Raw genomic sequence first — 27,295 nt, forward strand, 5'->3', positions numbered from 1 at the left:
CGCGCGTGGAGTAATCATAGCTTAAAGATCAAAGCCTGAGTTGACAGAGAAAGTTGATGAGCTGCATCATGGTACCAATAAAGCCTGATCGCAACGGTTTGGATTTGTCAACTCAAAACCAATCCTGTAACCCCGAGTTTGTTCAGCTACCTTCATGGTACAGGCCCCAGGTTTATTTATTTATTTATTCATTTATTATTTACAGGTATCTTTTACTACTGGTTATTTTAAATCACTTTTATGTGAAGCACTTTGAATTGTCATATTGTAGTCCTCTTAACACACTAGGCCTGGTTTCACAGACAGGGCTTAGATTAAGCCAGGATTAGGCCTTCACCTAGCTTTTATAAACCTGCCTTAGAAAAAAAGAAAAAGAAAAAAAACATTACTGGTGTGAATCTTGAGACAAAACAATGGCTGACAGATTTTAAAGATATGACGGTGCAAGTTGCTTCCAGCTTAAACAGCTCAAACATGCATTTTAGTCTTAAATGCAAAACAAGGATCAGGAAAAATGATACAGGCAGTTTTAAAATGCATAAAGAATAGTGGCCTTAAAGGGATAGTTCACTCAAAAAGGATGGGCCCCATTGACTTTCATTGTGTATGTTTCTTTTCCCCCTCCATACTATGGAAGTCAATGGGGCCCAGTCTATTTTTTTACAGTCTATGGGCCCAGCACATGTTTGGCTACCCATATTCTTCTAAATATCTTCTTTTGTGATGAACAAAGAAATTCATACAGGTTTGAAACAATTTCTGTTTGAGTACATGATGATAGATAAAAAAAAATTGGTGAACTATCTATATTTGGTCACTTCACACTCCACACAGGAGGTGGCGGTATGAACTGAGAACCCACCAATAAACCCACAGAAGAAGAAGAAGAAGAAGAAGAAGAAGAGCTGTTGTTGTTGTTGCTGACATGTTGTCAGGATAATATCATTTTAAACGAATTATAGCCTACGCTGTATTTCTTCAAAGGGATTTTTAGATCAGTGTCGCTGACTAGAAAGTCTAACAAATCAATAATAGAAATCTGATCCATGACTATGGACGAATCTAACCGCGCCTCCTCGTACCTGGACGAGCCGGCGAACAGTCGTCTGTTTCTCGTCACCAGTAAGTCCATAACCGAGGAGATCATCCGAGAACACTTCACCCCTTTCGGCGAGATCCAGGACATCTGGGTGGTGAAGGACAAGCACACGAAAGAGTCGAAAGGAGTGTCGTTTGTGAAGTTCTCCAAGTCCTCTCAGGCCTGCACGGCGATGGAGGAGATGCACGGCAGGAGCCTGGCCGAGGGCACCAAACCCATCAAGGTGATCCATAGAGTCAAACACCTCATTTATAGCGCTTTTAACCATGTAGATCGTTTCAAAGCAGCTTTACAGTGATAATAGGACATTAATAGTGCCAGACACGGTTACAGTCCGTGTTGGGGTAACTCATTAAGTAACTTTATTTGTTTTACAATTTAATGTCTGGGTCTGGGATGAGGGTAAAGCAATATAATCTCTATATAAATGCAGAGGAACTCATTACAAGTAACTTCAACTTGAGGTATGTAATCAGATTACTTTTTCACGTAACTAAAGTAACGCATTACTTTTAAAATTTACAACTAAATATCCGTTACTTTTTCAATTAAGTAACGCAAGTTACTTTGTTTTCCCATTTATTGACTGACAGCTCCTCTCCTGTCCTCATGTTGAGACCAGTCGAAGTGTGTGTGTGTGTGTGTGGGAACATGATGGTTATTGTAGTTCTATACTAAATGTGAGCGTGCGTTTACTCATCTCACTTGCACAAAAAAAGTTTCAATATTCCTCAAAATGAATAAAATCAGTGAAATGCAGAATCAGAATACTATGCAAACCTCCAATAACTAAATGTGTTAAATAAAACATAATAGTTGTATGCATTTAATCTCAGTTTAACTGACTGATGTACTTGCTTTTGACCTTTGATGATTCAGTTAAACAATGAGCAAAAATGACTATATAATAGTTTTTTTTTTTTTTTATTATTAGTAAAGCAAGTGTTAAAGGGATAGTTCACTTTGAAATAAAATTTTGGTATGTTTTAGCTTACCTCAAGGGCATCCAAGATGTAGGTGTCTTTTTTTCCGCAGTAGTTTCAATTTTGATATTTTTAGGTCAAACCGTTCTTGTCTGTCAGTCATATAATGCAGGTCGATGGTCACTGTCTCAAAACACAAGCACAGAGTCCAAATTAAAACAATTCCCCATCGTCCAAATGAAACAATTCCCCATCATAAGTACACATTGATGGCCTAAGACACGAAACGAGCGGTTTGTGTGAGAAAACGAACAGTATTTATATCGTTGTTATCTCTTGAAAACAGCACACGTCCAAATGATCTGACGGCGCGGGCGGGTATAGATATATAAATAGATGTCGCCTTGGCTACTGCAGTTCATTGGAACGAAACCGTAGCCAAGGCGACATCTATGTATATATATCTATACCCGCCCGCGCCGTCAGATCATTTGGACGTGTGCTGTTTTCAAGAGATAACAACGATATAAATACTGTTCGTTTTCTCACACAAACCGCTCGTTTCGTGTCTTAGGCCATCAATGTGTACTTATGATGGGGAATTGTTTCATTTGGACGATGGGGAATTGTTTTAATTTGGACTCTGTGCTTGTGTTTTGAGACAGTGACCATCAACCTGCATTATATGACTGACAGACAAGAACGGTTTGACCTAAAAATATCAAAATTGAAACTACTGCGGAAACAAAGACACCTACATCTTGGATGCCCTTGAGGTAAGCTAAAACATATCAAAAATTTATTTCAAAGTGAACTATCCCTTTAAACTATTCTTCTCCTGCATCTGTTCTTCTGCTCAGCTGAATTTACATTTCCTTCAGCCTGAGGAAAAGCATTCTGCTGGATCATAATATATTATTTCACTTTTGGTGTGAAAGGATCTTTACATTTGCCCAAAAATATACTTTTTTTGTTATAAAAAGTAATGCAAAAGTAACGTAACGCATTACTTTTCTAAAAAAGTAACTAATGTGCAATAGTTATTTTTAAGGGAGTAACGCAATATTGTAACGCATTACTTTTGAAAGTAACTTTCCCCGAGGCTGGTTACAGTATGAGTCCTCATCGCAGCTGTTAACGTAAGCGTGTCCTGCTCGTCCAGGTGTTCATCGCTCAGGCCAGATCCTCCGGGAGCCACCGGGATGTGGAGGACGAGGAGCTGACCAGGATATTCGTGATGATCCCAAAGTCCTTCACTGAGGAAGATTTAAAAGACACTTTCAAGGTATTATCTGATGGGAAGTTTGAAAGCAAGGAAATTGACATCGCATGTACTTATATTTTGCATAAAAGCAAACACTTGCATTTCTAAAGACCAATTTATCGTGTGTCTAATTATTTTGAGATTATAACAATATAATATGATTAAATGGTTCATTTCAGTCAAGAAAATGTGGTTGTGAAGGAAGAGGAGCTCACCAGAATATCTGTGATGATCCTAAAATCCTGCACTGGGGACGATTTAAAGGCACAACGTGTGAGATTGTTAGATGAAAATATCCAAAAACCACTAGAACAAATATGTTGTTGACTTGTGTACTTAAATGATCCCAAATGTTTCTAACAGTGTTTAAAATCCAGAGAAATCAGCTATTTTAACCAGTTTTTCGTAGAAAAGATGCGTTAATATTTTGTTTTAGTAAGACAGCCAGGTGAGCAACTGTTTAGATGCCTTTATCGACACAACGAATTGTTATATATAAGCTCAACACGGTTAGTCTTTTTGTCTTAGTCTGTTTAAAGGAGAACTCCGGTCAATTTTAACATTGAGCTCATTTTTTTGTACATTTGGAGTGCTGTCAGTACAGAGAACAACGACAAAAATCGGTGTTGCCTACACCGAGTTATGCTCTTTTTAAAATTTGCACCCTGTTGACTTCAACAGCCTGTTTTCGGTGGAAGTCCACAGTAGTCGATTGTCGAGTTCACGCGCGTGATCATAGGTAACTAAACCTATGCGCGTGAACTCGACAATTGACTACTGTGGACTTCGACCGAAAACAGGATGTAAATACAGGTATGTGCGCTGGCTGAATAAACATCATTTTTTATATATTTCTTTCACATCTACTGCAGTCAGATTCACCCGTGTTCACTCAGAAGGAATCACTCACATGACCTGGGCACTTGTAATGACACATCAAGGATGTTAAGAGGCTAAAAGCAGGTTTAAAACTTGCCCCATTGAAGTCAACAGGGTGCAAATTTTAAAAACAGGATAACACGGTGTAGGCAACACCGATTTTTGTCGTTGTTCTCTGTACTGACAGCACTCCAAATGTACAAAAAAATGAGCTCAATGTTAAAATTGACCGGAGTTCTCCTTTAAGTCTCTTGTTTTCTTGATTTACCGCCAGTAACATGCTTGTACCTCAGAGACAACACTATAGTATTCTGCCAAGTGACTATCATAGCATAATCAGAAAGAGCTGTAGGAACAGTAATGCAGCAGTTTCTCCACTATACAATGTTTTAAATGAAGGGCATGCCATTTAGCAACACAACTCCTCCAGCTTTTATTAATATAATGTTCTAATATCGGTCTAGTTTCCTGCAGTGGGAAACGAGTGTCTCATGTCGGCCACCGAGCGAACAACCTTAACATAACTTTCAACACACTCAAATGTATTTTAATATGATTGTTTTGATCAAGTAAAAAGGCGCTGCATTGCTTTAATTCGTCAGATAATGTGAGGTGTATGAGTACTAATTGAGCACTAGTGACTGTTTAATTTGAATGAAATAAAATTATGTGAATTTAAGTGATCAAACGTAATTGTAACATTGTTCAAGTTCAGGGAAGAACGAGGCTTGTGTTAAACATAAATTTAATTGTAAAATAAACAACAAAATGAAAGGAAAGGACTTTAACTCATTAAAGATGATGATTCTCTGATCTCAAGGATCTGGGGAGAGTAGCCTATATATTGACAACATGTTGGACATAAACACAAGTGCCTGATCGTGAAGAGCCTTAAAGCTACAAAGCTACAAAGTTGATTCTTAGCAAAAACACTTTGTTCTTTCAAAATGATATGTGCTCATTCATGTGTAATTACTTCTACCAACTAATCAAGTATTCTCGTAAGCGTAGAACCTGCCATTTAGAACACATACGAGCGAGTCGCTCGAACGGTGGCAGCCATGTTGCGCCTCCATCTTGAAAATACATGTGCCAAAGAGGGACATACCTGCAAATTCAAGCTTCGCCTTTCGCGCTTTTACACTCAGTGGCACCGTGACGAATGCGAGGGGGAGATTACTCGCGACTGCCGGCAGATTTGAAATAATACGACCACTGTAGGACTTAAAACGCCCTCGGAATGGGAGGGGCTAGAAAGTAATATTCAGTTGGTAGTCATAACCAATTTCACCGCTAGATGGGAGAAAATCCTACACAGTGTAGCTTTAAAAACAAGTATGAGAATCTTATACAGAATTCTGTAATGTACAGGCAGCCATTTCAATAAAATGAATAGCGGTGTAACAGAGTCATGTTTATTGGCAGACTTGATCATCCTAGCTGCTGCGTTTTGGACTTTCTGTAAGCTGGCTAGTGATATAGCATCAGTTCCATACAAAGAGAGTTACAATAGTCCATTCGTGTGAAGACCAAAGCTGTAATTGCTTTCTCAAAATCTGGAACTGATAAAAATGGTTTAGTCTTTGCTAAAAGACGTATATGAAAAAACTGGTTCTCACAACTGAGTTTATATGACGATCCAATTTTTTACACTGGATTTCATTAAACCAGACAAGGGTGTTTGTTGATTTTAAAGATGGAGTCACAGCATCACTGCCAGGGCCGAACACAATCACCCCAGTTTTGTCTTCGTTAAGCTTAAAACAGTTTGCAGCCATCCAGGCCTCGATGTCTTGTAGACATGCTAATAAAGTATAAGTTGAATTTGTATTTGACTGTCTCACTAGCAGATATATCTGAGTATCATCCGCGCAGCACTGAAATGCTATATTGTATTTTCAGAAGTTAGCCCCCAGAGGTAACATATAAAGCCAAAAGAGTAACTGAGCAAGGACCGATCCTTGTGGGATTTTGAAAGATTTTTGACCAAATTTGATTGATTAACATGAAAATCATGCATGGAATCTTAATGGTCCTAAAACAGGCTAAGCAAAATATAATTCCTGTTTTCTTGTATTTGATTTTAAGCTGATATATGAGCCAGATGTCTCTCTGCTGTCTTTTCCACAGGTGTACGGAGATATAGAGTACGCTATCATTATCAGGAACAAGAACACGGGTGAAAGCAAAGGTCTGGGATACGTGCGGTTCCACAAACCCTCGCAAGCCGCCAAGGCCATCGAAAACTGTGACAAGAGTAAGGGTGTCATGTTCTCTACTTCTCGACTATAGCTGTTGTTTTCAGGTGTGCTTATAAACCGCTTGTCTCTGCAGCTTACAGAGCGATCTTAGCTGAGCCCAGGACCAAGAATTCATCCGCAGACAACGACTATTTCAGCAACCCCAGATCGGAGCACTCTGGGAATGATCCCGGCTCCAGCTCATACGCCTTTGGTGAGTATCTGCGCACTTCATTGCATTTATTTATTCATATAGGCACATTTAATGCAACAGCTGTTCACAATCACTAAATAATGATTTGTTACATGTATTTACCATAGTAATAGCAGTAATTACATGCAACTAACCCTCAACCAAATCCTAACCCTATAGGAAGTGCATGTAGTTGCTTAATATTACTCAGTACTTAAATATATAATTACACTGTAACACTGATACCTGTAGCGAATTAGCTAAAATAAAGGGAATACATAATTATTAATGAATTAACTGGTTATTATGATCAATTATTAACTACACATTTTAAATCGCCCAAAAAGGCAATACATAGCCCATGTATTTGTATCTCTATATATAGATAATAAACTACAACGAATTATAATCAATTATGAATATACAGATAGACTGTAGATCAAATTAGAGAATGACCTTTAACAGAATTAATTTCACATCGTATAATCCGTTCGTCCACCGAACCGACCATCCGATCTTCTTATCAACTCTCAAGGAGGATTATTCTTCCTATAAACTCTTAAGAAAGGTTATTCTTCTGGTCATGAAGAACTTTCTGTTCTATAAGATTACTAACTTAAAGTACTCATCAATATAAAGCGGTCACACATTTAAGAGGCTTTGTTCGGTGAGCAGCAGACAGAGACAATCAAGCGTATAATGGGTTTTAATAAATGAAACTATAAAAACAAACGACTACATTTAAACAAAGAATACATATAAACAGAATAACGAAAGGAAAGAAAGAGAGAGAGCAGATCACAGAATGGCAAAATATCACAAACAGTTGACCTTTGAGAGCCAGCAAAGAATCAAATCACCTTAAAGCAGGGCAGACAATCTCAAACGCATTTAAATCTCGATAGAAATAATACTTGCATGGATCTTTGGTGCTGAGCAAGAATGCGTGTGTGTGTGTGTGTGTGTGTGTGTGTGTGTGTGTGTGTGTGTGTGTGTGTGTGTGTGATGATCCTCGCTGGGTCCTGAGGTTGAACCGTTCTCTCGGTTCTTCCGGTTCGCGGGAAGTTCAGACGGTTTACTTGTAAGCAAAGTTGCCGGAAATTCAGGCTAAGTCCATTTCACTCGGGAATTCAGGCTAAGTCCAAAACAAGGCGAGAAGCCGGAGATTAGACAAAAAGCTAAGAAAACAGAGGTAAGACACAAAACAAAACTCAAAAGAGAGATGATGAGCCACTGTCATCGTCCTTTAATGAAAATCTTAGTCCACACCATTTTGGGTGAACCGACCACTAACACTCAGAAAACTTTGAGCAGGAGAGAGTCTCTTTGTTTCCTTCTGCCTAATTTGCATGATTTATGATGGTGTCAGAATTCATCATTTCTACTCCAAAGGATGGTAAACATAGTATAATACATTTTATTGTAACCTACTACATATATTTAGCTAAGGCAAACCAAGAGATTTAATTCGGTACCAAGAAAGATATGCCTGGAAGAGACAACAGTAGAGATACATTCTTACGCTTGAATATAAGCACTTAGAGTTCAGCTAACACCACTAGAAAGTCATAACTAGGCTGATATGAGGTGGGAAACATACATACACACAGGAATATATCATAACCTTTTAGAATGACTTATATTCTGAGTTAGATGCAAAGAATGTGTATTGGGGCGTCTCTGAGAGGTCCATCCACTTCTTGCTTGCCGTGAGAGGGGAGTTGAGGTGATTACGAGCCGTTTGAAGCTCACGAAGGAGTTTGGAGATGTTTCTGTTTAATCTCTACCATGACACTTAATGTGTTAATGGAGCGATTTGATCCAGACTCATTGGCGCTAGGACTGTAATTTACATGAATGAGTCCAATAGGTTAAAAGCTTTCTGAAGTTTAGAATGAATAAGTCATTGTGATTTCGTCCAGACGCTACACACCGTAAAATAAAGTGTAACCGGATGTGCTTTTAACATGGCCTTAAATCTCGGTAGACACTTTACTGACCTTACAGAAAGAGGGAGATCATTGCAAAGTTTGGGTCCGACACGGGAAAACTCTCTGCCGCCCTTATGTTTGTATTTTGTACTGACAACACAGAGAAGATTTTGATTTTCGTATCTCAAAGATCTAGATGGATTATAAATTGCCAGTATAGCCTACTAGAAAGATAAGAAGGGGCAAAATTGTGTAACGCCTTAAAAACAAGTAACAGGATCTTATGGATAATTCTATCTCGAACCGGCAACCATTTGTGTTTAAATGTTTTTTATTTGGTATTTCAGCAGAAGATAATTTGTAACTACACTTTTTTTTGCAAGCAAATAAAACTGACAACCTCACAAAAATCCATGAAAAAAAAAAACAACACACACCGCCAACCCCACCCAAAAGTGCTGTCCAGTGGTAAAGGCAGGTAATGAAGGCATAGTAAAACTTAAAGGGGGGGTGAAACACTCAGTTTCAGTCAATCTCATGTTAATCTTGAGTACCTATAGAGTAGTATTGCATCCTTCATATCTCCAAAAAGTCTTTAGTTTTATTATATTTATAAAAGAAAGATAGGCTGTACCGAGTCTTTCCGGAAAAAAACGAGCGGCTGGATTCAAATCGAACCGGCAACCATTTCGACGATTTTAAAAACGGAGTAATTGACTCTATAGTATTCTGTATTTTTTGAAGACGTGCCGATGCTTTGTTGTCAATTCCAGAGTAAAGAGAGTTGCAGAAGTCCATTCGTGAGAGAACAACCGCAGAAACTGCTTTCTCAAAGTCAACAGTTGATAAAAAAGGTTTAGTTTCAGCTGAGAGACGAAGGGAAAAAGAAACTAGATCTGACAACAGAGTTTATTTGTTCGTCCATTTTTTAACCGATGACAAGTCACCTTTATTTTTATAGCGCTTTTTACAATACAGATTGTTTCAAAGCAGCTTTACAGAGATAACAGGAAAATAATGCAACCGGGTTTGTTTCTAGAAGAAAATAGTGTCACAGTCCAGCTTAAGTAAGTTCAGTGATGGCTCATTGTTGTTGTATGTATATATAGCTGTTCTGGAGAAACCGTATCCTGAAAAACAATTTTTTGTGTGGCTTGTTTCTCGTTTAAACACATTAAAATCATTAACAAGCTTTAAAATGACCTATTTTTCGACTTAGCCTATCCAATTTGAGAAAAAATATTCAATCAAATGAACGCAAGAGTAGGCCACTGATCTCAATCAGACTATTCTACTAAACTATAAGCTTATGTTACGGAAAATAATGTGATCAACTTATCGATGAGTCTCTTTATTGTCAATAAAAGTCACTTGGAAAAAAAGCATTCAGTAACATAAAAACAGTGGATATATGGACATAAAAAATAACCCACTTTAACATTTCAGTTATTTCAAATGGCAACATAAAACATGCATATTAGGGCTTGGAAAAAAAAATCGATTTTTTTTAGTTATTTTAAAATCGATTTTTTTTTATTAGAGATATTAATTCAAATTAAATTGCTTTTTTTTTTTTTTTTTGCCCTTGCTTATAGATGAGGTTGACCTAAGTTATAGCCACTTTCGTTTCAACAGAGGATGAAATATATCGTTACAAAGCTGCACCATTCTTTAAAAGTCTGTGATCTCGATTCAAACACTCACGCGTTCTTCTTCCATTTCGTCTGTCTATTAAACCTTTGACAAAATCATATTGCAACATTCAAATCTGTGTTGGCGTGCGTCACTTTAAGGTAGTGGGAGGGAGTGTTGTGAGGTTAGGGGGCACATCAGCCAGAGTTGTAGTGTGTGTGCGTGCGTGTGTGAGTGAGACTGCTGCCTGCTGAACATTGGGTCGCAGGAATTAGGATCTTAAGTGCCGGTGTTTCGGGAACAAAAACCCGCCGAACTGATCCGAAACCAGCCCAACTTTTATCCACCCGCCCAAACCCATTTTTGCCCGCAAAATAGATTGCAAAACCGCCCAATTGGGCGGTAAACCGCCCAATCTGGCAACCCTGGCACTAGAAATAAGAAATACTACATAAAATGTTTAAGTAATCAAATGTATAAAAAACAATGCCTAGTCTTAAAATGACTAATTAAATGAGTAATTAGTAATTAAAGTTACTGAAGTGAGTCAAGAGCAGTCAGAGGTTTTCTCTTTTTTGTTGTTTGATTAACATGAATAATCACATCAGGTTAATTAGGCTGCAGTCACTTTAAGACCGGCTGCACGGATCCAGTAAAACCGTGTACAGAACAAACACCAGTTACACTAGTTGTAATTAAGCCTGAAGGTTTAAAATATTGAGCCACTTCCTGATAGCTAGGGCCAAACAGAATTGTAGTTTGGTTTCCTGAAGGTCTGTGTTTCCCTCAGCGCACGAGTCCAGCAGCTTCGCCCCCGTGGGGGACACGTGGAGCTCTGACATCATCACGCGGTGCCTGATGGTGTCGACCCGGGCCGCGGTCACGCAGGAGCAGATCTACGGCCTGTTCGACCTGATCCCGGGGATGGACTTCTGTGAGATGCAGATCGATCAGTACGGCTTCAGCAAAGGTTACATTCAATTCAGCTCACAGTTATTTGTATAGTGCTTTTCACAACACACATCGTTTCAAAGCAGCTTTACAGAAAATGCATGAGTCCACATCACAATTTAGAGTGATCTGTCTCAGTTATGTTTTTCAGAAATGTACATAGAAGCTAGAAATGTATTCATACACAGCATAGCAACGTCACATGAGCGTAACCGCAATCCAAAATCTCTGATGGTTGACAAATTTCTACCGGTTAATCGTGTCTTACAGTGTTTTTACAGTGTATATCGCCCAGCCCTCTCATAGATTAATTGCCAGTATGTGTGTGTCCTGCAGGTCAGGTGGTGGTCCGGTATAATAACCTGGGCTCTGCGGTTTATGCCAAAGAGAAGCTGAATGGGTTTGAGTATCCGCCTGGTAACCGGCTGTCAGTCACTTACATAGACGACGGGGAGGACAGGACCAGGTAGAGGCCGCTTTACCTTCGCCTGGTTCTGTTTCACAGTGTATAAAGTGTTTCTGGTGATGGGAAGATGCATACATGCTGCCTCATTAACAGATCCTCTGGTCTCATTCTGTTATTGGTGTAATTATCTAGATAAATTCATTACTTAACCTATCTCTTCTGTTGCATAAGGGATTGTGAGGTGTATAGACAGTCAAACCAAAACTTATTCAGACACCAGATCATTTTTAATCTTTTTTTACTATAAATAGGTAATAGTTCATTTATAAGAGAGAATAGCAAAATAAAGTAAACTGTGACATACTATACACAAAAAAAAATCTCCACACAGTGACTACCAGTGAAAAATGTATACAAATTTGGGACCAAAAATGATTCAGACACTTTGAGCTGACCAAGGGTTTTTTCTTTAATTGCTAATGCGACCTTTTTACACCACAGACTGAACAAAATGAAGCATTGCTTGGTCACTGGTTGAGCTAAACTGGTATTATCTAATTGTGTAGTTTAACAGCTGACAGATATTCAACATTATTCCTCTGAGAGACAGAAGGACGGACAAAACCAGTGAAATATCAACTGAGTTCATAACTCTGAGTTCTTGTCATATTTTATTACCATTTTCTAAACTATAGCGAATAAACTGTGATAATGTGGGAAATGTTGAAGGTGTCTGAATAAATTGTGGTTTGCCTGTATCTAAACACTGAACATCCACAGGAAAGAGTGCAGCATCTGGGTACCTTGAGGTGGATGGTTTTCATAGACTGCTGTATCTCAGCGCTGTTAAATAAGAAGTGCAGGTTTAGTTAGTGGTGTGTGTGTGTGTGTGTGTGTGCAGTCCCGTGGGGAAGATGGCGATGCAGCTCGTGGCCGCTCAGATGATGTCGATGGTGTGGAACGGCCCCTGCGGAGCACAGCTGATGAAGACCAGCGCTGTGAGTAATGTGTTCATTCAACCAGGAACATCAGCACATAATAATAATAATAATAATTTGTTACATTTATTTAGCGCTTTTCTGGGTACTTAAAGCGCTTTACGTGGAAGGGGGGAGGGGGGTCTCCTCAACATCCACCAATGTGCAGCATCCACCTGGATGATGCGACGGCAGCCATATTGCTCCAGAACGCCCACCACACACCAGCTTACTGGTGGAGAGGAGACCGTGATGAAGCCAATCAGTGTATGGGGATAATTAGGAGGCCATGATGGACAAAGGCCAAGGGGCAAATGTTGCCAGGATGCCGGGGTTACACCCCTACTCTTTTCCGAAGGACATCCTGGGATTTTTAATGACCACAGAGAGTCAGGACCTCAGTTTAACATCTCATCTGAAGGACGGTGCTCTTTTGGCAGTATAGTGTCCCCATCACTTTACTGGGGCATTAGGACCCACACAGAGCACAGGGTGAGCGCCCCCTACTGGCCTCTCTAACACCTCTTCCAGCAGATACAGTACCTGGTTTTCTCAGGAGTCTCCCATCCAGGTACTGACCAGGCTCAGCCCTGCTTAGCTTCAGTGGGCGACCGGTCTTGGGCTACAGGGTGAAATGGCTGCTGGCTACATGACACATCAGTCAGCTCTGCCGTCTCTTTAAATGAGTGATTCCTTCAAAACTTGTAAGACAGAAACTCATACAGTTCTGGAACAACTTGAGCATTCTCAGATTGTGTTTCTTCTGTGAGTCATGGTCATCACGTGATGTTTGTACATGCCATGGACACTTTTCACATTTCCGGGGTTTTCAGAAGCGGAAGTCGTTATATTGGGGTGAACTTCTACAGTGGCGAACAGGAGAAGACCGCAAATATAATTATAGCATTCCCTGTTGCTCCCATAGCAAAATAAAGAAAATGATTACGGTGGTCAAAAGAGAGGAAGATGTTAAATATGCTAAATGTTAAATATAACTAGTTTTCTGTCATGTAATGTCCAGGTGATTATACAAAGTATAGTGTTATAAATAAGATTTCTTTAAAAATATATATAAACAAGTTATAAAAAAAAAAATAATTATAAATGGAAAAAGAAAAACTGAAAATATGCTTAATACATTAAAAAAACTTTGCTGGATTTATTATGATGGAAACATCACCACAGTCTGTGTAAAGGGTCGCCCAAAAATGAAATATACTTTGTTTTCTGGTTTAATTTTACTGTTTGAATCTGTGTTGTTAAAAAGCATTGTCATTATTATATATGAGCTTGTCCTCCATTTATATTGGCTCAGGAAAACCTGATGTTGTTCAGAAAGGGCCAGACTGACCAATGGCTGTGTGTGTGTGTGTGTGTGTGTGTGTTCCTGTAGGGCTACACAGCGCCTCCTGTGGCCTGACTTAAGACTGATGATTGACCAGTGGTGTGTGTGTGTGTGGTGTTCCTGTAGGGCTACACAGCGCCTCCTGTGGCCCAGAAAGCTGAAGTTCAGACTGATGGTTGATCAGTGGTGTGGGTGTGTGTGTGTGGTGTGTGTGGTGTGTTCCTGTAGGGCTACACGGCGCCTCCTGTGGCCCAGAAAGCTCGTGTTCAGACTGATGTGGCTCTTCCTCCTCTGAAGAAGCTGGTGTCGTCTGACGGCGTGGTGAAGGAGAGACTCTTCGTCATCTTCAACCCCTCACCTCTGCCTGTGGATGTTCTGGAGGACCTGTTCTGGTGTGTGTGTGTGATTTACACACCAGCTCTGATAGTGTTGGAGCGTTGTGGTGTATTGTGTCTGAATTTATGTGAATATTTCCCATGAATGTTGTTCCACTACGGACATGGACACATGCTTATAGACTGGGTGATATTATATACACTACCGGTCAAAGGTTTGAAATAATTAAGATTTTCAACACTGCATTTATTCAATCAAAAACACAGTAAAATGGTAATATTGTGAACTGTTTCATTTCATGCTGATTTGCTGCTCGATTAGCAGTTATTATTATTATTATTATTATTACAGTTTTTCTCAGTCGCTTTGGTGCATTTCTCACATCACTATTTACATTTGCACAACAGTTAATGCAGTTCTCAAAACAATTAGTACAAACTGCAAAACCTAGTTGATAACCTGCAAAAGCGTGTCACTTGCTCAAAATGGATAGCTCATTCCTCAAAAGCAAGTATTCATGTCAATGAAAGTGTCAGAGTCATCAAGATGAAAAGTCCTGACACCATTGCTTATGAACAAGATAGTCAAATGGCTTTGTCATGTTTTCATTATGACAGTTTACTCTGTAAATGTTTTCCAATGCAAAAAAGTCAGATCTTGGTGACACTACCTGAAAATGCTCAAGACAGCACTATATACTATTTGCACAGCCATTTGAAAAATACAGTAAAGTTACACATTACTGTATTTAGTGAGGTAACTGAGTACAAGACACTGAATATGTATGTTTCACATTTTTACTGCATATGCTCTTTGCAGTTCTAATTTGTTCACAGCATTGTGCAAAAGAAAAAATACACCCTTATTTACAACAAACATAAACTCCCTTTGGGTAGAGCTGTGCACAACTGTACACAATACTGCAGTACATACTGGAACTGAACATACAACATACATAGTACTGTAATCATTCATGCACATCCAGACGTTCCTCTCTGTCTGGTATTGTTCAATTTAGGAGACATTTTCAGGAATTTTTTTTTTAAATTTGCTTGACAGATTTTGACAACTAGTTCAACATTTTTGTATGTAATGACTCAAGCAATGAAACGAGGACTATTAGTTTTATATGGAGTGACTATTCAGCATTCACAAGTATAGTTAATTTTGACTGACATGACATAAGCAAATGATAATGTTATAAAACAGCAGAGAGTTGTATGAAAGCAACTGATGCATGTCCAAAAGCATTTGCAGTTTGTTGGAAGGAATGAGAAACTGCTACTATGATGTGCACAAAAGACTGAATGTTGTGGAGGTTGAACTAACTGTTGTGCAAATGTAAATAGTGATGTGAGAAATGCACCAAAGCGACTGAGAAAAACTGTATTATTATTATTATTATCAATGTTGAAAACAGTCATGCTGCAAATTTTTTCTTTGTTAATTTTTTTTCAATTTGAAATACAAATGTTTAGCAACTTTATATATTCATAGTAAGTACTGTTTTCAACACTGATAATAATCATAAATGTTTCTTGAGCATCAAATCATCATATATAATTATTTCTGAATGATCATGTGACACTGAAGACTGGAGTAATGCTGAAAATTCAGCTTTGATCACAAGAATAAATTACACTTTACTGTATATTCACATAGAAAACAGTTATTTTACATTGTAATAATATTTCACAATATTACCATCTTTGCTGTGTTTTTATCAAATAAAGCAGCCTTGGTGAGCAGAAGAGACTTACATACACATTAAAGAAAAGAATAATAATTATGTATGTATATGTGTGTGAGTGTAGATTGATATTGTAGATGTCTCATAATTATTATTATAAAAAAACACACAAAAAAAACGTTGTTATAATTGGTTAGTTTGATTCATTTCCTTGAACCAATTGAAAAAAATCCAGAAATGTTGACGGACAGTTTCGACGTTTTTTTCTGTGATAATCAGCACTGTTTTCTCCACACAGTCGTTTCGGTTCCCTGATGGAGGTTTACCTGGTTCCCGGCCGTAACGTGGGATATATAAAGTACTCGGACCGTAAGCCGGCTCACGACGCCATAGCGCTTCTGCACGGGAAGGTGGTGAACGGGGTCAAGATGAAGGTCATGCTGGCCGACCCGCCGAAAGAGGAGTCGCACAAACGCCAGAGAACATACTGACCTTTGACCTTATGACAGACACAGGTAAGTCAGATCAGTAGGTAAGACACGGGTGAAGTATTTCAAATATTTATGAATTCACCACAATATTGTTATTTCTGCTGTGAGTACAAGAGCAAATAAAGACAATCCAGAAAAACAAGATGAAAATTATGACACAATCTGTTATATTCTTTATAATTTGATGTTGAGAGTGAACTTGTTCATGAATAAGTTGACGACTTGAGACATGATGCAAAACCCTGAACTGACCGCTCGTATATGCGACCTGGAGAAAACAATCCTTTAACATCTTCATCTCTTTTGGGTGATTTGTTTATTTCTATATCAGTCAGATAACAATGTCACATCAGGCGAGCAGAAACGGTCGTTCAAACGAAGCATGCAGTTCATGTCTGTCCTCTACATTTGATCTGAGATCATAAATTTAGTGTATGGCACATTTTTCTAGCTTTGTGTAGAGGTGCAGTTTGTAATTTCACTGGCACTAGTGGCAGAAATGAGGATTGCACTTATTTCAGAAGCCAGACAGAAAACAATTTTTTTTTAAAATGTATTTATGTTCACCAACTCTGCATTTATTTGATAAAAAAAACTGCTTCGGTGTGTCGCATAGACGTCGTCATCGTCTTGCTGCTCCCTCCCCGTTCAGTGATTGGTTCCCTTTTTGAGGGGAAAATCTGGTCCATGGTGTCCAGGCTGCTTAGCAGCGTGAATGGCAGCATGGGGAAACCCAGGCTAATTTATTCCTGTGATCAAAGATGAATTTTCAGCATCATTACTCCAGTAACTGCAGTTTGATTTGATCAGAAAAAGATTTTGTAACATTATTAATATCTTTACTGTCACTTTTGATTAATTGAATGCATCCTTACTGAATGAAAGTATTAATTCTTTCAGAAAATACCTGACCCCAAGCTTTTGAACTGTTGTGTAACTGAAATGAGTGTAAAACTGCCAACTGTGGTTGAGCTGAGAACATTTGCCATGGATATTTCTCACAATCCATGAACGGTATTTTGCATATTTTTTTATCACATAATCCCTGTGACAGTGTAATTATTGAGCCAGTTTTCCTGATTTGCTATAATGCAGGGGTGCCAAACAGCTCCTGGAGGGCAGTGAGTTATCAACTTGAGTTTAAGTAATCCTGAAGACCTTGATTAATGTTTAATTAGGGTTGAAGCTAATTCTGCGTTCCAGACAACTCGGAAATCAGATTTTTCCTCCTACTTGAAAATAACATCTGGAACGCCTCTCGAAGTCGGACATCCGACCTGTGAGCTTGTTGCAGATCGATCAACCCCGACCTCAGCGAAACGCGTTATTTGACGTCATTTCCTAGATGGTGGCAAGTCCTGCTTCCAACAGCCATTGTGTGGATACATTTGTCAAACACAAAAGCAAACATTATATTTGGGACATTTCAACGCAGATTTTCCCACTTCTGACCTCGACTCGAACACGGTATAACTCTGCAGGATCTGAGTTTGGCACCCCTGCTTTAATACAACAAAATGAAGAGTAAAGGATGCTCATTAAAGGAGTAGTTCACTTTAAAATGAAAATCAGCCCATGATTTACTCGCCCTCAAGTCATCCTGGGTGTAGATGACTTTCTTCATTCAGACGAATACAATCTGAGTTATATCAAAAATGTCCTGGCTCTTCCAAGCTTTATAATGGCAGTGAATTGCAACCATCAGTTTGACGCTCATAAAAGTGCATCTATCCATGAAAAGTGCATCTATCCATGAAAAGTGCATCTATCCATGAAAAGTGCATCTATCCATGATAAAAGTGCATCTATTGATAAGTGCATCTATCCATGATAAAAGTGCATCTATCCATGATAAAAGTGCATCTATCCATGATGATAAAAGTGCATCTATTGATAAGTGCATCTATCCATGATAAAAGTGCATCTATCCATGATAAAAGTGCATCTATCCATGATAAAAGTGCATCTATCCATGATAAAAGTGCATCTGTCCATGATAAAAGTGCATCTATCCATGATAAAAGTGCATCTATCCATGATGATAAAAGTGCATCTATTGATAAGTGCATCTATCCATGATAAAAGTGCATCTCTCCATGATAAAAGTGCATCGGTCCATGATAAAAGTGCATATTTACGATATTTCCGCTACGCCATGACGCACTAAAGCTACTTCTGACGTCATGATTTGCGTAAGTTGTGCTTTAGGTGTAAGTAGAGACTGCATTTGGCCTGAAGCTGGAATTTTACTTTCTAAAGTTATAAATATTAATATTTTTCTTACACACGCATCGCTTCGCTTCAGAAGGCCTTAATTAACCCACAGGAGCCGTGTGGAATTCGTTTATCATGAATAGATGCACTTTTATGATGGATAGATGCACTTTTATCATGAATAGATGCACTTTTATCATGAATAGATGCACTTTTATGAGCTTCAAACTGTTGGTTGCAATGCACTGCCATTATAAAGCTCAGAAGAGCCAGGAAATGTATTAATATAACTCTGATTGTATTCGTCTGAAAGAAGAAAGTCATACACACCTAGGATGATTAGAGGGCGAGTAAATCATGGGCTGATTTTCAATTTAAAGTGAACTACTCCTTTAAGTGTGTAATTGATGCTTTATTTCTGCGCTGTATCATTCTTATGCTGCCACAGAGAATTATGGGATGTTTTGTTGCATCCAACATTCAACAAACTGGCTAAATGAGTAATGTTTAAACCTCTAGTTCGCCATCATCAAAATCACAGCAAATGTGTAGACAAATTGTACAATCAACATTCACAATTGAAGCATAATTATGATAAACAGCAGTGTGCTTCTGCCATGATTCTTTAACTGTAACTAGGAAGGTGAGGACATGAACTCAGTAATTCAGACATGGCTTGAAAGGAGCAGATGGAAGAGTTTTGGGAATCTTATCTGACGTATTTTTGTAATTCTGTGTGGTGCCACTAGTGTTGCGGAAATTACAAGCTTCATCTTTAAAGTCGGAATGAAATCAAAATGGACCTAATTTATTTCCATAATGCATGTTACTAGTCTTATTGTGAATTATTCAGTCTGAATCATTCACTTTAATCAAACGGTCATGACTGGCTCCTCCTGTGACATGCTCTGTGATGTGTGCAAGGCAGCATTGGATTCTAGTTAGTTGAACTTTGAACCTGAATTCGCCACAATTACCAATATCAAGATGCTAAATTTGGACAATGGAACTTGCAAAATTTCACGGTAACACTTCACAATAACATTAGTTAACATGAACTACGAATGAACAATACTTCTTCAGCATTTATTAACCTTAGTTAATATTAATTTCGACATTTACTAATACATTAAAATCAAAGGTTGTATTTGTTAACATTAGTTAATGCACTGTGAACTAACAGGAACAAACAATGAACAGCTGGATTTTCATTAAAGCAACACCAAGTAACTTTTGCTCTCGGGATCCCCCTACAGTTGGGAAACAGTATTGTCTTCTACTTCCGTCGTAAAATCTATCATGGTTACACTAGGGGATACACTGCATTTGTTGACAAGCCGATCCCCCTGAACTCTGCAGAAGGAGTTCTCGCGTCTTGGGCAGACTGCCTGCGTTGCGTGTGAAATGTCTTCATCCCAGGTACAGTGGCATATATATCAGCATGTCATATGAATAGAATTTCATGGGTTTTATTTTTTCATCGAAAACTAGCATGTTAGCGTTTACTAGCTACCAGATTGATAATCCGCTCCTCTACTAGCATTACTTGATTCGTGAAGATAAATGGAGGACCAGAGAGCTTCCGTAACATACCCAGGCAGACAACAAATTAGAAAAACTAGAGATAATATGCAAGCAATATACTTACTAGTCCAACAGCATGACGGCCAAGTCAGCATCGGTCGGGCACCCCTCCTCCTTCTTTAGCTTACGCCAGCGAGCGAACGCTGGACCAATATTGATCCTCGTCCAGTTACCATACGTACCATCAGAACTGAATACGAGCAAGAAGCACAACTGCATGTACGGGAAGCCAAAAGGTTAAAAAAGGATTGTATTTTTTCCTGAAATTTAAGCGTTTTATTTTTTTATTTTTTATTAGAAGCGATTTAGAATATTATTAGAATATTATTTCCTCATCTGTCAATTCAATCCAGATTATTTCTTTTCAAATTTAAAACGTTATTACCGATTTTAATGTAATGTCTATTAAGGCTTTGACGCCTGCGCTGTCAGCAGACACGGCTCGTTGAGGGGGAAGAGGAATTCCGGTAGGGAACAGAATCGACTGCTTCACATGCCTTTGATTTTGTCACTCTCCCTTTTTCTCTTCCTAGTCTCCTCCGACAAAACCTTTGCCTTCTTCGGTTTCGTTGCTGCTTCGGCCATGACAACAACATACACACGCTATACCACACGCTATACGTCCGAATTTGAGGAAAGGGGTGGTGGGGGAAGTGACGTATGCCGTAAAGCAGTTGAATTTTGTAGTTCTTTTTGTGCTCGGGTTACTACCCGAACCCCAAAGTTCTGTAGTGCCAGTAAAAGCGATACAGACCCCGTCAGGCTATGGCAGACGTGTCATTCAACCTATTGCAAGTCGATGTACCATCACAAGGGTCTTGGAAATATATTATGAAGGTTGAAAAGCTACATGGTGTTGCTTTAACTAACATTAACAAAAATTTTAATACATACATCAAAAATGTATAAATACTGTAACATATGTATTGCTCATTGTTAGTTTATGTTAGTTAATACATTAACTAATGTTAACAGTGTTACCAGTTTGACTAATGTGACTGCGGCCTTATGGCGCTTTTCCACTGCATGGTACGGTACGGCTCGGTTCGGTACGGCACGCTTTGGCGCTTTTCCACTGCATGGTACGGTACGGCTCGGTTCGGTACGGCACGCTTATGGCGCATTTCCACTGCATGGTACGGTACGGTACGGCTCGCTTCGGCTCGCTTTAAATGGTACCACCTCTGTTGAGGTTCCAAGCGTACCGTACCGGTACTAAAATGTGACGTGAAAACACTGAAGATCACTGATTGGTCAGACAGAATCGTCACTACCAGTGTCATTGTATTTGCGACACGAGACCATGCACGAGACAAACCCGCTAGATTTAAATAGCCAGTAGACAACAGCCAACGCTGTAGTGTCTTGCAGTTAAAAAGTTTCTTGTAAACTGTTTCTTGCAGTCAGGGGCGGCGCCGGATAATTTTTAACGCATGTGCTGAGGGCACACACACACATATGTGTGTGTGTATATATATATATATATATATATATATATAATTAATAAATGAGAAAAAATTGGCCACAAAATATTTAATATTCAATTATTTTAATGATCACAATTAAAGTTTTAATTTTATTAAATTGAACAAGCGCAAAATTCAGCATTCAATCAAATATTCAAAAAGACTTAATAATAATGTTATTTCTCTCTATAGGCGCGTTTACTACGAATATGGCGATCGTCAACTTCATCTTTGCCAGACACTGACAGAAAACACTATTTTATAAATAAAAATCAGTGCACGCGTCCCCAGATTTACAAACGCACATCTTGCTTGTTGCACGCACATTATGTCGAAATAACGAGATATTATGTTGAAATAACATTATTATTATTAAGTCTTTTTGAATATTTGATTGAATGCTGAATTTTGCGCTTGTTCAATTTAATAAAATTAGGCCTATATATAGCCTATATATAGCCTACTATTAATAAATGAGCAAAAATTGGCCACAAATTATTTAATATTCAATTATTTTAATGATCACAATTAAAGTTTTAATTCTATTAAAACGCGTGCACTGATTGTTTTCTGTCAGTGTCTGTGCATGGCAAAGATGAGACGATCGCCATATTCGTAGTAAACGCGCCTATAGAGAGAAATGCACATAATGGATTACATAAGAGAGTAGCCTATTTCTTTTTGTTTTGAATTATTTCGTTTAAAGACATTTCAAGCTTTGTGTATTTGAGGATGAGATGCGCTCCAGTTAACGTACAATGCAAGTGACCGCTCGGGCGCCTCAATGGTTAAATTGTCTATTTTGCATCTTATTCAATCCAGGCAATTGTTTGATGAAAAAAATATTAAAATTAAGATACAATTTATACAAAACGAAATTCACTTTAAAGAAAACAAAGTGAACAAAACTTAATGAAGTGGTCAAAATTATGTCTGACTCGCTCCATGTCTCTCTACTCGTCTCGTGCTGTTCACTTTTCATAATCAACATAGGCAGATGGAAAATAATAACTTAACATTAAATGCGCTTTTTTAATGGCAGTAGTTTAAAACAGTAGGCTACATTAGGCCTAGACTCTCTATTTGTAAAGATTGCTGCACATTCATTTAATTCTGAATTTTGCACACACAAGTTGAAAGGCATTTGTTCAAATCAAGTTCACGGATAATTGTGCGTGCATTTATTAATCATTATGATACTAAAATCATAAAGTAGGCTATGCTATGTACAAAAAATCAGATGAGCCCAGAATATGAACGCAACGTTTAATTACACGTTAAGAATTTTCCTTCCATATAGTAAACCATTATAAGAACGTTTAATTTAATTTAAAAACATCCACAACATGCCGAGAATCAAGAGCACCATCCCCTGTGTTGTGCGTTTGAAATGTGGCGCGTTTACGATGATGTCATGGCAGTAGAGGCGGCAACTATAACGATCAGTCCCACCCATTTTGAAGCGGTACTAACTGCAATGGAAAAGCAACCGAGCTAAAGCGAACCGAACCGTGCCGTACCGAGTCGAGTCGTACCACGCAGTGGAAAAGCGAAGCGAGCCGAACCGTTCCGTGCCGAGTCGAACCGTACCGAGCCGAACCGTGCCGTACCATGCAGTGGAAAAGCGCCATTACTCTTTAGTAACATTTCACTAATGTTGCTTAATCGTAACTTCCGTTTTATGGCAACTTAAATAGACGTAAATAGAGGCATTATTTGATCTCTCTTTCAGCTGTTCTGCAGATTGTGGACTTGTGTAACTGTGACTATGATGTGTTTGTTCTTACAGAGTTTTAAGTGACATGACGCATGACCCCGACATGACAGGACGAGTATTAACGATGACACGACTTCATAACGACGGACACTGACTGCCGTACTGCCATTTCAGTTCTTTTATAACAATCAAAGTGTTTTTGATTTCTCTCTCTCTTTTTTTCTTCTTTACTTTTAGCAAACTGCCAGTAATTCAGACACTTGAAGGGATGGTTCACCCAAAAATTTAAATTGTCATCATTTACTCATCCATGTCATTCTAAACATGTGACCGACTATATTTTATATATATATATATATATATATATATATATATTATATATATATATATATATAATAAATATATAATATGTATTATTTATTTTAAAGAATGTTTTCTGAAAGAACATATAATGAAACAACATTGGACCCCATTGACTTTCTTTGTTGGGGCTTCATGCAGTCATACAGGTTTGGAATGACATGATGATGAGTAAATTATGTTGTTTATTTTATTATTTCTTTTTATTCTATTTTTGAGTGAACTATCCCACTTAACGAAGGTGACAGACAAATGTCAGATGAGTTTGAGCTAATGCATGGACTCTGTATGTGTTTGATCTGTATGGAATTACAAATAAAGAGTTTGACAAATTAAGCGGTCTTAAATGGTGTGTTTGTTTCTTAGTTCCTGTTAATTTAAAGTCCCCCTTTGGTGAAAATTAAGCTTTTAATGTTGTTTATATGTCTATGTGGTGTTTTTAATATGCTTTAAGACAAACCATGTGTAAATTCATACGTCGACACCATTGCTGAGTATTTCCTCCTTAAAACTGCAGTGAACCAAAGACAGTCTCAAAAACACGCTTTGAAATCGCTGGTGTTTCTGACGTCACAAACTACCTTGTAACCAATCAGATCAACGTGTGATCGTCAACCAGTGGATCTCTGAGCTGAGTGAGTGGAGGCGGGGCTCATTTGCATATTCATAGAACCACGTATACTTAACAAGGCAAGGGTGAAGAGTTACATTCAAGATATGTTAAGTCATGAAGAAAAGAAAATTCTGGGAAAAAACATTTCAATTTGTCATTTTGGTGATCAAAGATGAGTTTTATAGGATACAATTATTGACTACAGGGGACTTTAAGACATATAACAGCTATTTGTGAGGAACAGAATAAAATTTCTGTCAGATCCTCATACAAAGATATTGTATGACTTGCGCACATGTTTTATGGACCACCTTTATGGTGCTTTTTTGTTTTGTTTTTGTTTTAAGGGATAAAATTGAGAATGGTTTAAACTGTATACAGGCTCTTATACAGAACCATAAAGTAACAGATCTGTATGTAAAATGACAGTCTGTACGCAGGGTATGAAATGTATTTAAAGGGACAGTTCACTTATCTAAATTATTTCAATAATTACTCACCCTCATGTTGTTCCAAACCCATAAGACTTTGGTTCATCTTTGAAACACAAATGAAGATCTTTTTGATGAAATCTGAGAGCTTTCTGCACCTCCGTTGACAGATACGCAACTACCACTTTGACACTTAAAGGAGTGGTATAATGCCCTTTTCACAAGATGTAAAATAAGTGTCTGATCTCCCCAGAGTGTGTGTGTGAAGTTTCAGCTCAAAATACCCCCCAGATATTTGTATATAGCATGTTAAAATTGTCACTTTTTGAGGGTGAGAAAAACGCACAGTTTTTGTGTCTGTTCCTTTAAATGTAAATGAGCTGCTGCTCCCGGCACAGGGGGCGGAGCTTCAACAGCTCCTGTGTTCTTTTACCTCACACACACATGCACTGGAAATTTCAAAAACTGTTTGCCTTTTATGTTCAAACCGGAGTCAGACAATGATGGAGAGACTCAAGAAGAAGTGGCAACATGTAGACAACATTTCTGAATGTTTAGTTGAATTTATGTGTAGTTATCTTCTAGTCATTAATTAGCATATTCTGTCTTGATAATCTATAAATCGTGTTCAGGGGGTGGGGTTTATGTAAATTTTGGGGTTGGTGATGTCACTAACCCGGGAGGAATGTTGTGTAGTTCAAACCCGTTTGTTGAAGTCCTTAAAAAACGATTTCTTTAAAAGCAAATATCTCCCTTTGCTTTGAACTTTGAGCATCATAACTTTGCAGATGTTGTTTATGCTCAAACAGCAACATTACACACTAACTAATGTTAGAAAAGTTAAATCAAAATCCACCACCCCTTTAAAACAAGTTCATAAAGAGATCAACAACATGAGGGTGAGTAAATTATGACAGAATTGGGTAATCTATCTCTTTAAGAGCACTGGAAGTTAACTTTAAATTATGTTCTCAATCTGTTCTACTTCATGTCTGAGGGAAATAGGATATTTACTCTTTTATAGCATGTATTATTCATTTATCTATTTATTATTTATAGGATATTCCTCTAATAGTAGTGGTGGAGGGGTTGACAAATGAAAAGAGCTTGACATCAGCCGAAACGTGAAGTGAGTGCAGATGTTTGCAGATGTTCCTCTTCTCTGTCCAGCAGGCGGAGGCGTTCAGTGGCTTCATCACAGCTTCAGGGATCAGCGGTGTCATTCTCGGATGAATGTGCTGTTTGATCTGGTAATTGGAGGGAGATTAAATTCATGGCTTTCAAGACCTTGCAAAATAGTCTCTCTATTTAATCATTTTAATTCAGCTCAGTTTTAAACACATTTCTGTGTGTTGCATTGTTATTACTATTTTATACAAAATATTCACCATTTAATAACAACATTAAGTTAGACAATTTAATACAATTTGATTAGATCATAATGTGTAGGATATTAACCGCGTCCACAACACCCAGCGCAGAAACAACTTGGGCTCTTCAGAATAGCATATTACATTGCTATATTACGGTGAATGTTTTCACTGAATGAATTAAAGATCATCTACATTCACTGAAGAACCTCAATGACCCAATACTTCTTCAAAATGAACAGTGAACAGAGAGTGCTTGTGCTTGGTTGGCTACAGAAGCACAATGTAGTCCAAACGAGTTTATATTTCTTGACTTCATTTTTGGCAGTCCAATCAAATAAGATGTTATTACACAAATGTGGACTAAAAACACAAACACACAATTTGAAACAATAGCTGCGGGATCACGTGACCAGAATGAACGCCGTTGTTTATGATATTGCATCCTGTTTCATACCATTTTTAAAAATGTTATGCTGTACAGTACTGCAAGTACATGAACTAATATTGCAATCATTCATCAGGGTTCAAATCCAGTTCTTAAATCCTTGTTTTAATCCATAAGCTTATTATACTTTTTTTGATTAAAAAGTTACTGGTAGAAAATGTGATTTGCACACGTTTATTTTTATGATTGGATGTTTGCTAATGTAATAAGCTCTTCAGTTAGCATTCTTAAAACCTTTTTAAATGATTTAAAATGGCAAATAAATAAAAGAGGTTTGCATGGTGATTGTGAGCATTGCCCTTATCCTATTGGAATCCTATTGGATTTTCATTTTGTATATTTTTATATTCTATCAAATATATATATATAAGTGTGTGTGTGTGTGTGTGTGTGTGTGTACCAATAATGTTCTAAATTACATTCTTAAAACATGAGAAACTCCAGACGAAATCCATCATGCGATCCAGTGTGCAGTAAAATAAATTAATATTCCAATCATTCATCAGGGTTCAAATAAGTATTGTTCAGTTCTTAAATCCATGAAGTTTTATTACTGTGTTACTCATTACTGATTTGCACACATTATTTTTTATTGGATGTTTGCTAATTTAATAAGCTCTTCGGTTTGCAGCCCTAAAACTTTTTTAAATGATTTAGAATGGCAAATAAATGTGAAACAATATGAGGTTTGCATGGTGATTGTCTGAGCATTACCCTTGTCCTATTTCATTTTGT

The 27,295-nt window shown here is 38.0% G+C and overlaps 1 protein-coding gene across 3 annotated transcripts; it reads left to right on the top strand.

Annotated features, from left to right (window-relative positions):
• The first annotated feature begins 872 nt into the window (after window positions 1-872).
• On the top strand, window positions 873-26,826 carry rbm45 (RNA binding motif protein 45). 3 transcript variants are annotated; one of them, XR_014628980.1, is made up of 10 exons: window positions 873-1,322; window positions 3,185-3,307; window positions 6,296-6,422; window positions 6,500-6,619; window positions 10,952-11,131; window positions 11,449-11,578; window positions 12,420-12,516; window positions 14,069-14,232; window positions 16,165-16,931; window positions 16,974-17,924. XR_014628980.1 is itself a non-coding variant. In XM_084421827.1 (10 exons), the coding sequence occupies exons 1-9, from the start codon at window positions 1,047-1,049 to the stop codon at window positions 16,355-16,357; spliced, it is 1,410 nt and encodes a 469-aa protein (XP_084277953.1). In that variant the 5' UTR covers window positions 873-1,046; the 3' UTR covers window positions 16,358-16,381; window positions 25,913-26,826. The 3 variants fall into 3 exon arrangements, 2 of the variants coding, with proteins under 2 accessions (XP_084277953.1, XP_084277952.1); XM_084421827.1 differs by lacking the exon at window positions 16,974-17,924 and adding an exon at window positions 25,913-26,826 and having other exon boundaries at window positions 16,165-16,381; XM_084421826.1 differs by lacking the exon at window positions 16,974-17,924 and adding an exon at window positions 23,411-23,685 and having other exon boundaries at window positions 16,165-16,381.
• Window positions 26,827-27,295: the final 469 nt, after the last annotated feature.

Source organism: Rutilus rutilus, assembly GCF_951802725.1.
Source record: "Rutilus rutilus genome assembly, chromosome: 10".
In the NCBI taxonomy this organism is placed as follows: domain Eukaryota; kingdom Metazoa; phylum Chordata; class Actinopteri; order Cypriniformes; family Leuciscidae; genus Rutilus; species Rutilus rutilus.

What these genes read in the sequence shown, in the direction of transcription:
- rbm45 (XM_084421827.1), top strand. Translation starts at nt 1,047, where the DNA reads ATGACTATGGACGAATCTAACCGCGCCTCCTCGTACCTGGACGAGCCG. An exon ending in CTCCAGCTCATACGCCTTTG is followed by an intron (nt 6,620 to 10,951) that starts GTGAGTATCTGC and finishes TGTTTCCCTCAG; the next exon opens with CGCACGAGTCCAGCAGCTTC. An exon ending in GACGGGGAGGACAGGACCAG is followed by an intron (nt 11,579 to 12,419) that starts GTAGAGGCCGCT and finishes GTGTGTGTGCAG; the next exon opens with TCCCGTGGGGAAGATGGCGA.